At 35.8% G+C, this 11,829-nt stretch overlaps 1 protein-coding gene across 1 annotated transcript; it reads left to right on the top strand.

The window, feature by feature from the left end:
- Positions 1 to 41: 41 nt before the first annotated feature.
- On the top strand, positions 42 to 5,788 carry LOC121415572 (solute carrier family 25 member 46-like). The gene is made up of 6 exons (XM_041608836.1): positions 42 to 225; positions 1,554 to 1,654; positions 2,095 to 2,172; positions 2,795 to 2,895; positions 3,702 to 3,816; positions 4,951 to 5,788. Exons 1-6 carry the CDS (start codon positions 93 to 95, stop codon positions 5,551 to 5,553), a joined length of 1,131 nt encoding a protein of 376 aa, XP_041464770.1. The 5' UTR covers positions 42 to 92; the 3' UTR covers positions 5,554 to 5,788.
- Positions 5,789 to 11,829: the final 6,041 nt, after the last annotated feature.

Raw genomic sequence — 11,829 nt, 5'->3', positions numbered from 1 at the left:
GCGATATCATTCCTCTTTTTCGATGCAGATGATGGTTGTTTCAGAAATTGGGCATGTTTGGACGAAATTGAATTTGGTTACAATTACGGATCATGACACTAAGGCGTATTCCAGGAGCAAGCGATGAAGAGGCAACCCCTAAAGATCAAGAAGATTCGGTTTCTTCAGCTCAAGATCAGATAATGGCAGCTGTAAGAATGGCTACACCGAACCACCAGCAGAATGGTAAAAACAATTTGTCACAGTGTTACTAGTAGTCCCACATGCAAATATTTGAGTTGGGTATAAAGTATAAACTGCAGCTTAGTCTCAGTCAGGTTCATAAGGGCCTTTAATTTCAATACCAGGATATGACATGAAAACGAGATTTTAACATAAATAGTTTAATGAAGTAAATCAGAAAAGTTTTGGCCTTATCGTCATCCAAGCTGGGTCAAACTTGAGTTGAGACACGCCTCAAGGCTCAAATATCATTACATTAGCAGCAAACTTTCAATTAAATACACGGAAGATTTTCAAAAGAAATCTATTTGCTATGCGAAATGGTGCGAAGCTTCTCACTGAACGTGGACTTCCTTCCACCACATGTTTTCCCATCGACACAATAACAAATGACTCGGACACTTTCAAACGACAAAAATAGTCTTTCTTTTCTCTCCTGTGGCTGTATATTAATTTGATGAAACAATGATCAAAAACACTAAATAAAACAAAATTAATCACATTAAAAACACTATTAAGTACCTTGTGATCCGACTCTGTTTCCCGTGTTGAGACTACCAATTTCCCATAGGAGGGGACTCGGATAACGAGTAATAGCATATTACTTGTTATCAGAGTCCCCTCCAATGGGAAATTGTCATTCTAAACACGGAAGGGGACTCGGATCACAAGGAGTAATAAGACAGTTAAATAGTGTTTTTAATGTGATTTTCATTGATTTTATTTAGTGTTTTTGATCATTGTTTCATCAACTTAATATACAGCCACAGGAGAGAAAAGAACAACTATTTTTGTCGTTTGAAAAAGCGTCCGAGTCATTTGTTATTGTGTCGATGGGAAAGCGTTTGGTGGAAGGAAGTCCACGTTCAGTGAGAAGCTTCGCACCGTTTCGCATAGCAAATAGATTTCTTTTGAAAATCTTCCATGGATTCCATTGAAAATTTGCTGATAGTTATTATTAGGGTGTCTGAAGCCACACTGAAAAGTGTCAGCATAAAACAGGCTGATTTAGGAGAAAATATGGCACATTTTTTCGGGAAATTCAGGCTGCTAAAACTGTCTATTTAACTGTCTTATTACTCCTTGTGATCCAATTTCCCGTCGGAGGGGACTCTGATAACGAGTAATATGCTATTACTCGTTATCCGAGTCCCCTCCTATCGGAAATTGGTGGTCTCAACACGGCAAGCGGAGTAATTGAAAACAAAGAATGTCTTCTTTTTTCATAAAATGGGCATGAACACTCATTCTATGAACAAGGTTATGATATAACATGGGCATGAAGGGGTATTGTTAGAGACTTTTGAAATGTTTTTTCTCATTTGTTGCAGAAAATATCCAGAGGTTTGCTGGCTTTGGCATTGGTCTTGCAAGTCTACTCACTGAAAATGTTCTTTCTCATCCCTTCATAGTGTTCAGGCGACAATGCCAGGTAATTATTTATCCTTAAACGTGTTTCAAGATCATTACAATCTTGTGTTCTCAAGACATTGAATGCAAATGAGGAACATGGTTAAAATTACTGTGCTGTGTTGGTATCAGAGCATAAAATAATGATTTTTTTAATGATCATTAGAAGTTGGATGGAAAAGTGTTTCACCTAACAAAGTAAATTCAAATCTATCCTTTCCTACCCAATTATTATACACAGCTGTTAACTTGTTATTTGGCAGTAAAATATACATTATATGTCTCTTCAAATTACCTGCAAATACATACCTGTACATGTATATTCCATACAAATTGAAGGAAATTGATATAGTTCCAGTAGAATGAAATATATTATTTTTCTATGTTGCTTATTTGAAATGTCTTTTTTTTTCAATAGGAGAACCACCTTTATAAGTACTTTTTTCTTTAATTTGTGGACAGGTGAATCATCATGCCAGTCGTTACCACATCCATCCGTTCTCAGTTGTACCTGTGATAGTTACCCTGCAAAGACAACATGTAAGAAGCCATAACTTCCTCAGATTTTTAATGTTTGTTTTTTTTGCATATAATATAATCTTGCCCTTTTGTTTCCCATCCTCTTCCATACCTTTCTCTTGACATCATCTCCTCTTTCTGTTTTATTCTATTTTGTTGGTTATTTATTCACTGATTTTCACTCATTCCCCTTTGCATGCCTGTCTGTATCTGTGTGTTCCCCCCCCCCCCCCCCCCTATTACACTTTTTAACAGCTCTTGGCAGGCTTTGGTCTTATGGCCATTTCAATAAACTGTTCATAAATAATATTGTGTATAAAACTATAAATGTGTGTCAAAATTAGAGAATGAAACTCTTATTTAAGTACTTCTTGTTCAGTACAGAAACAGAATTTTGTTTTGTTTGTGACATGACATGACATTTGATTAGATACAGAAATTGTGTCAGAATTTTCCTATGTTGTCAGTTGCCAGAGCTTATGATTTAAGAATTCACTATCAAACTGAAATAAAAGTAGTGCTTGTTGTTAGATTCAGCATTGTCATGATATTGACAGTGACAATGATTGACACATACATATATACATACATATATTGACAGTGATTTGAAATCCCCGGGTGGAATTTCCTTATTGTGTGACAGGGATTCTTTACGATGTGGAAAGGAATTGGCAGTGCGTTCATGGTTCAGGGCATCGGTCTAGGAAGTGAATCACTCATCAGTGAGTTTACACCATTTCCAAGGTAACCACTTTGTTTCAATAGCCTAGTTTTCTAAGCTATTCAAATTTTTAACTTCACTGTAGTCAAAGTATGAATAGACATTCAATTCAGAAGTACCCAGAGTAAATTTCAATAGGATTATTGTTCATTATCTTATCTTTATTGAAAGCTTCACTAGACTGCCAGGCTCAGTGTTACCTTCAAGACATGACTTTGATTTGTAATGAAAGCTCATGAATACATCATTTGAAAGAACTAACTTAAAGAAATAAGCTTCATTGTAAAGTATGAGATATAAGAGGTGTGAAGCATCCTTCTATTCAAGAACTTGTATACAGAATGTATTCAGAGATGCCAAGTTCAAAGACCAGCTATGTGTGAGATTTTCTGTGAATCTGAGTGAGATCACAGACATTGTGTACAATGTATATGGGGATAGGCTGTGATTTGTTGCGTGAGACAGAGATTTGAGGGGATGAACAAGAGTCCAAAATGCATGAGTCTCACGCATAATGCGTGAGACTTGGTAGCTCTGTGTATTGTTGCAAAATCAGTGATATTATAACAAAATGATACTATTCTTGGCAGGATTATTAATTTCTCAACGTTAATGTTTCACACAATTTTTCATAACAATAAACTTATCAAAAGTTATTGTAAGTTGAATAATTAAAGGGCATGCAGCCAAAGGCAGCACCTGATATTAATATTGCAGACAGGGGGGATAGTGAATGAAGGGTGGGGGGGCAAAGAGCAAATGTTACACTGGAGTGTTGATATCCATGCCAGCCATATAAAGTGTAATGATTGTATTATTCAATTTGCAGGGAGGTACATACATACAGCACAATTAAGCAGGTCATAGGTCACATTACGTTGAAGACCATCAGTATGGCTATCACGACACCGTTCCTCTCTGCTAGTCTTGTGGAATCAGTTCAGGTGAGATCAAAATTCTTCCTTGAAGTGATGATAGAGTGGGAAATACCATGATATGGTATAAACCAACATGTTAATTGAAATGGAGGATATGAGATATACCAGTGAATAGTCATATGAATAGTTAAAGAAAAATTCTAGTAGTTGCAGTAAACACTGATTTCATGAGAAAGTCTGTAAAACAAGGCTTAATTGTCAGTATATGGAGGATCTAGATCTGGTACAGTTACATAAACTGAACTTTGTGAAATCTTGAAATCTACACTGAAAAATGTTCATACTGAAGATCACCAACTCAGATAAGCGCACATGGGACGGTGTAGTATTATTGATTTGAATGTCGGCCCGACACTTGACCCGAATTCTGTGCTTATTTGCTGATTTCTCAGCAATTACACAATTTCTTCCAGAATCCTTTGGCACATACGTTTTATTTATACAAACAAACACTTTGGTGGTCATTTCATTGGATTCTGTAGGAACTCATTTTGATATCGTTACCACAACTGGCATTTACCTTTAAAAGAGATACAAAGCAAATCCAAGTTGGGATTAGGGTTAATTTACTTTTTTTTGCATAATGTGCAGATTTTCCGTCAGAACAATTGTCCCAGAGGAAATTTCATGAAACCATAAATTCCAACCCTAGTGCATTTATAGAATTGAGCATATCCCATCCCAGTATGCTACATTGTGTTGTCAATATCACATATGATACATCTACTGCAAAACCTTTGTTTCTAACACAAAGTTGAGTCGCATTTACATTTAGATTGAAATTTTCACATTCTCCAAAAAAAAATATCAATACTGATGGCCAAGGTATACATTTATGATGTTTAGTTAATGAAAACACAATTTGTACTGAAATTGTACGCAACCTCATGTTTTCTTTAGCAATTGTTATACCAACATGCACAAAATTATGCATATCTTTGGAACTGTGTACCCTGGCACCACAAATCTCTAAAGTGATCGTAGGAGACTTAAAGGGAAAATGGCATGAAACATTGCAGTGAGCACTTTTTGCCTTGCAACAAGTGTATGCAAACATCAGGGAGGGAGTGAAAGCCCCCCCTCCCCATCTGAAGGAATATCTTTAATAATCCTTTCATCATTCATTATTTCTTTATACAGAGTGATATAGCAAGTGACAGACCTGGTGTCTTTGACTGTATCAAGGAAGGATTCCTGCGACTGACAGGATGGGGTTCATCATCCACCACCCGTCTACTTCCCATCTACACCCTACTCTTACCCACCGTAGTCCATGGCGTCGCCAAGTACATCATCACCTCCACAGTGCAATATATCGTTCTCGCCATCCACAGGCAGAAGCTACGGGATGCCGGCCGTGACCGCCTCGATGCCCCTGCCACCCCAGGAACCATGAAGGAAGCCTACTTCCCTGAGCTTGTAGCAACGTTTGCCGGAAACCTGACCGCGGATGTTCTCCTCTACCCCCTTGCCACCCTCATGATGAAATTGCACGTGCAAGGCACGAGGACAATAATCGATAATACAGACTTCGGAAGGGGCGTTGTGCCAATCAGCACGAGGTACGATGGACTCTCCGACTGTCTTACAAGTGTTTTAGAAGAGGAAGGTGCCGCGGGGCTTTTCAAAGGCTTTGGAACTGTCATCCTGCAGTATGTCATGTATGCAGCCATTTTGAAACTGACACACTTTATCTATCAGACGCTGATGGAGGATTTTGCGCCAAGAGACAACAGGTCGTGATGACCGATCATGTTTTGCCATTGCCATGGTGATTTGGGGACTTTGTCGGTGGTGCTTTCCTAATCAATGACTGAGAAAATTGCTTAATTTGGGTCTTGATCAGGACATTGAATTGATATATGAACATTTTTGCATCTGATCAAAACTCTTTTGCCCAACATGCTGCTAACAGAAATGTTTGTAGTGGGATTGCACATGTTGATATGAATTAAAAATTCCCTCATGTAGCATGATATAAAAAAGGGGGAGGATGCATTGATATAAAATGGTTATAATGATTATCATATTTCATGATACTTGGCATTATAAACCATCAAATTCTAAAATGAATATATATTTAGCTTACCTAATGAAAAGTGGCACATGTTTCTTATGGGTCATGGGAATAAATTATTGATATACTAATACCTGTAGAAGTTTGTGCAAGGGAGGTTGAAAAATGTACAAGATACATGTACATTGTAAGATGATCACAATTATCAGAGATATTGTGTCATGATATACGGTACTGAAAATAGAATCCAACACTGACATCTATTTTGTCCATACATTTATATGAAGTATTTGGTAGATCTCTTTTCTCTACCAGCAGAAAGGTGTTCAAAGTCAAATGTTTCTCCCAGTTTTATTTTTGCTATCACTTGCTTTACAAATTTTTACATTTGCAGAATCTGTTTCTTTGCTTTGTTTCTTTTAATACTTGAACGTCATGTGTTATTATTCAGATCAAATCTGCCCCTATCAATTTGTTGCAATGTGTGCAGCAAATATTAACTATTGAAGATAAAGTTATGTACCGGTAATCATGTCAATTGTTTGTAAAAAAATATTGACTGATCATGATCGTGACCTCATATTTTCTTTTTATTCCCTTAAAGTTAAGCTCAAGCAACATTTTTTGTTGTTGTTTAAAATGTGTACATGTTCTACTGATCACTTCATTTCAATGAGGAGAGTTATATGTAACCAGAGATCAGGCCAATAACAAAAATTTGATTTGCAAGTACATGTATGAAAGAATAATTCTGATTGGTTTCTGGTGAATAACATTAGGCAGTCAACAATGTGCTTGATCAGTCATTGACATTTTGCAATTAATTGCAATGAATTTGTTGTGGAATTACGCATGATTTTATGAATGACTGGAACATGTTATTGGGTGCTCAATTAGATCCTCAATTTTTTTTGTTCACATTATTTCAATGAATAGTTTAATATTTGTCAAAAAAAATGATTAAGGGTGTTAGAAATTTAGTCCTACTTTGTCAAAACATGATGAAAAATAAATCATTGATGATAAAAACATGTTCCAGTCATTTGTATTAGAGTCATGTATAAATTTACAAAGGGATTCATGAAACAAGGCTGCTAACTGAAAGTAGTCTTAATTATATTTGAATTATGGTAAATCATTTTGTTCTGAGTCTATGTGACCTCTCCTTTCTGTGATAAGTAAATCAGATTTTCTTTTTAGATCTGAAATATTATTAAATGGGAAATGGCTTGTATACAGCTTTAAAACATACACCATCATGCTTTGAAAATAAGATTCTTGTTCACTTAACACAAAGCCTTATTAGATCTCAGGGAAGATTAACTGCTTCTTGAATCATGAATTGATCGGATATCAACATCCACACGCTCTCTTTTTTTTAATAACTTTGTGGAATCTTGTTAAGTTGTGAGCTTCATAACTTTTATCGTAATTCATCATCAGTGTATGAATTAACAGTCTTGGCTTTCACAAGAAAAGGTAGAAAAAATTGTGCAACATCAAACAATTATACATGTCTATTCGTGTATATTCACACATGGTACATGTATATTGGGATCAGCACAGAAATGGTCTTTAATAGCACATTTTAATGCACTGTGTTAGACCATGTTTATGCTGATAATTTGTGATATGGGAGCCGTAAATGTAGTGGTGTTCAATTTCCAGTTGGTCATATCTTGTATTCTGGAAATGTTGCATTGTAAGAGAAATCTGATCATTACTTATAGTCGATGTAGTATGTCAAACAGATTTATTTGAGCTATCATGAAATTGCAGTGTGCAAAGGTATATAGAGGGAGTTGAAAAAAAGAAAGAAAACAATGATTCTGTAAGAAAATATCTTTCCCGTTTGAATTATGGCATGATTCTACATTCATTCAGTGCATTAAAATTTATAAGTTTAACTTAATATACATATTGTCCCATATCATATACTTACATATAAAGCAATTTTGTACAGATATCCCATTTGAGACACTTCTCAACATAAAAATATAGTTATACAATTATTATAATGTCACAAAATTAAAAGAAGAAATTTACTATCAAGAGAGAAGCTGTATTTTTTTCTTTGTTGAAATTATGAAGTCTGAAAAATCTGAATGAAGTTTGATATGATGCAGTATCTACAGAATGTAACTTCCTTTTGGAGACTGCAGAGAAAGACCGTCAAGAGTGGTAGAATAAGAAATGGGAATATAATTAATACATATTGCTAAATGGAAAGTGAGATTGTTCATTTGAAAAGGTGAGAGAGGATTGGGAGATGGCAAGTGGTTGAAGAGTGTAGAGAAAGAGATGTAGGAAATGAATAAAATAAAGCAACAATATTTTACACCTATGGCTTTTGCCTGGCATAACATAAATTCTTTGTAAATTAATCAGAGAACTAAATTTGATTTCAGAAACAAATCGTCGCACGTACCACGAACCATCCTCTCTGCGCACTTCGATAGGAAAGTTAGTTTCGCAGAAAACGCATTTAAAGAAAAGCTTTTTTAAAACCAGCCATAAGTGCACCTACAAGAAAAGCAAATTATTTGCCGGTGTCTTCATTCGATAGTTCAGGTTCCAAAGTTTCATCCCGTATCTTTATATTTTCTTGAAGTGAATTATTTACGCCACAGTGGTCATTGTAACAGAGGACGGTTCGTGGTCAAATCGCGAGGCGCGATAGCGCACGGTATCTATTCCACGAGGACGGTTCGTGGTGCGCGCGACGAAATGAATTGGACTTGATAAAGAATTTCTATTGTACATGTTACCCTATCAAAAATGCCTAAAAGGGCACAAGGAATTCTGTATTGTGAGTGGATATCTCGGTTTTAAATATCGGGGCATGCAAAGTCTGAAATCTTTTCTCATGCTGGACTGAAACTCCTGGCATAATAGACAAGCTAAATCCTTATTCCTGTTTATCTAATATGTTAGTCAATTAGTGTAGTAGGATAGTTTGATGAGGGCTGCTGCACCACAAAAATTATTTATTTTAATAATTGAACTATTCTTCAATGTGATTTTCTCAAGTTCCCTTTCATATGTGGCCAATTTGACTTTTCAAATGGCAAATATTTAACAATATCAATAACTTGCTTAGAACAATTTTTTTATAGGCTCACTCGCTCTTCTCACTCGCACATTTTCCGAACTACACTTCATCCAAAAAATCCCTCAAATTATTAATTATTCATTAAAACTATAAGGGTATTTTTTAAATAAAGGTGGGGGTTCTTTCTTTGCTTTTAGTTGAGTAATTGTTGAGAAAGTGAAAATATCAAATGGAATATGCAAACAACAATAAAATAAGTAAAACACAGAGTGAATGTTCCTTTTCACAGGCACAGAACAAGGCTTATTTATTATCATTTTCATACAATGATATAACTTTGTATCTTGCATTTTATACAACAGCTATTTCATGTGTCTGTTAATACAACCGTTACACGTTTTAAATCATATATGATGAGTGCTCCTTTTCTTTGTACAGCAATAAACTATGTTTGGTAGAGAAAAGACTTTCATAACACTCCAGTTTCAAATTGGTAAATGTCATCTTGAAGCCAACTGACTTTTCATGAAAGTTATTCGATAACTACATGAACAGAATAATGTACTATACAATTTCAGAAATAACAAAAGAAATAGAAAAATAAAAAGTAGTGTTTGTATAATAGAGAAATCAACTTGAATGTATTGGTAAATTCATCAAGAATGACTATTGAATATAAGACAGGGAAGTTTGCGATCATCTCCTTTGTGACACAGTTACATGTACAAATGAAAAGTAGAGAGGATTGAACAATTATTAACTATTAATTGTCTCCAGTAAACTCAGAATTGGATATCTCTTACTGGGTCTGTATTCACATGAACTACTAGCATATAGTCTTATTCTAAGATTATCTTGTCTTAACCAACATGGTCCAATTTTCACTTGGTCTAATATTCACTTGGGCTAACTTTTTTTAATCTAATGATTAGATGGTCAAATTTAAAATTCATCTTCTAGCTTTTTTGCACTTGTCATCCGAAGATATGATCCATAAAAAGGTAGATTAGGTGTTGTTAAACCACATGGATATTATATAAAATCAGTAGCCTAACTGTAAAGTAGATATAATGGTTAAATGGATATTAGACCAAATATTCATTAGGTCAACTGGCTTGAGACCGAGTGGCAATTTACTTACATGATTGACGGGTAGGAATGAATAATGCCATCTACAAGGAATGTCAGGGGCACGTAACACAACTGATAACTCAGTCACATTTGCTCTATGGCAGCCATATGGAAAGTCGAAAACAGCCATTTAAACATTTTTTTTTGTACCAGCTACATATAGGTGGTTTGAATAAATATGAATAATAATACGGCTGTTTTCGACTCGCCGAACGGCCGCCGTAGATCAAATGTGACCAAGGTATTAGCTTAGCTATCATCGTAGAAGAATATCTTCACGATTGATTGCTTGAACTACAATGTACAATCAATCGTGAAAATCAATCGCTTAAATTAGTGTTACCTGCCCTTGTATAAATTCCATTTTGTCTAATTAAACTTGGTTCAATACCCATTGGCCTGAATTCTTGAATGGTGGCTAACTTACCCAGACCATGGGCTAAATCGCGTCATTTAGCCCTCCGAGCTAATATTTAGCCGGGTGTGCTAAATATTTAGCACATCCGGCTAAATAGCCCATGCTTTGTGACATGCTCAGTGGGCTAAGTTAGCCCACAGGGGATAGTTAGCCCAGTGGGCTAAGTTAGCCACCTTTTGAGTATTCGGGCCATTTAATCTGATCCCATACGGTCTTATTGCATTTCATTAGCAACTAATTCATCTTATCACCATCTGGGCCCTGTCTTACAAAGTGCTATGACTGATCCATTCAAGATATAGTCAATCCATTGATGTCATCAATCCATGAATCAATCCCTCTATCGATTCTGCATATAATATAAGTACAAGATAACACTCATTTGGAAACGAGGAGGAGCAAACTGGTTTATCTAGAAAAAAATGATGCATGGAAGAGCATATATACATCATATACTTCAAAATATCCATTCTATTGGTTGACATTGCTGGCTTTCAAAAGTTGTTATTGATTGGATCAATTGTAACTCTTTGTAAGAAGGGGGCCTGGACTAATTGCTACTTCTACTTCATGCATTTACCATGTTACATAATTTCCAGTATTAAAGGCTGCTTTCTAGAAACGCTCCAGTCACACCAACAAAAGTGACTCCAAAGCTACGGCATTGCTTCCAATGACATATCATCAGTAGGTTCGCAGCCGCTTTATAACCTCTTTGAGGTGATCAAGTGCAGTATTCTCAAGACAAGACAAAGAGTCAGTTTAGGAAGTGTGACAGTGGCATGATAAATGCTACAGGTTTTTTTTTGGGGGAAACCAGTTAGGCATCTCTTCCTCTCCAATCTCCCGATTTCTCCATAGATGAAACAAGGGGAGACTGGAAAAGTTATGGTTTGAATCCCTGCACGGCAAAGCTGTTGGATGCCACTTTGGTCAGGTCCCTTGTATCCCCTTGGTCGATTGATTACACAAAATATTGATGGAGCTAAAGGTCAAAAGACAAAATAAGGAAAACTTTTTATCTGATGATGTTTATTCCATAGACCAAATAATTGGACCATATGTTAATTAGACCAACTGGTATTAGGTCAACTGTCCTCGGACCAAGGTACATAGATGCACATGGCAAAGAATTAAAGTATATATAACATATTTTGCAGATACTACAGTAAATAGGAAGGACAGCTGGTTTTACTCATGGGTCCTGAACAGAAGGCCAGAATACATTAACGCCCCATGTGTGGTGTACAATATAAAGCATGAAAAAGCATGAAAAGAGGATAAGTCGTCCAGGCCTGAAATTATACAAAACCATGAAGACTGGTATCTCTGAGTACACTGTTCAATACTGAGGAAAGAATTTCATTCCTACATTTCATTTTACATATTTGAATGCCAATG

This window comes from Lytechinus variegatus, chromosome 5, assembly GCF_018143015.1.
Source record: "Lytechinus variegatus isolate NC3 chromosome 5, Lvar_3.0, whole genome shotgun sequence".
Classification (NCBI taxonomy): domain Eukaryota; kingdom Metazoa; phylum Echinodermata; class Echinoidea; order Temnopleuroida; family Toxopneustidae; genus Lytechinus; species Lytechinus variegatus.
The sequence above is the reverse complement of the archived record's forward strand: the minus strand, read 5'-3'. Positions and strand labels throughout refer to the sequence as shown.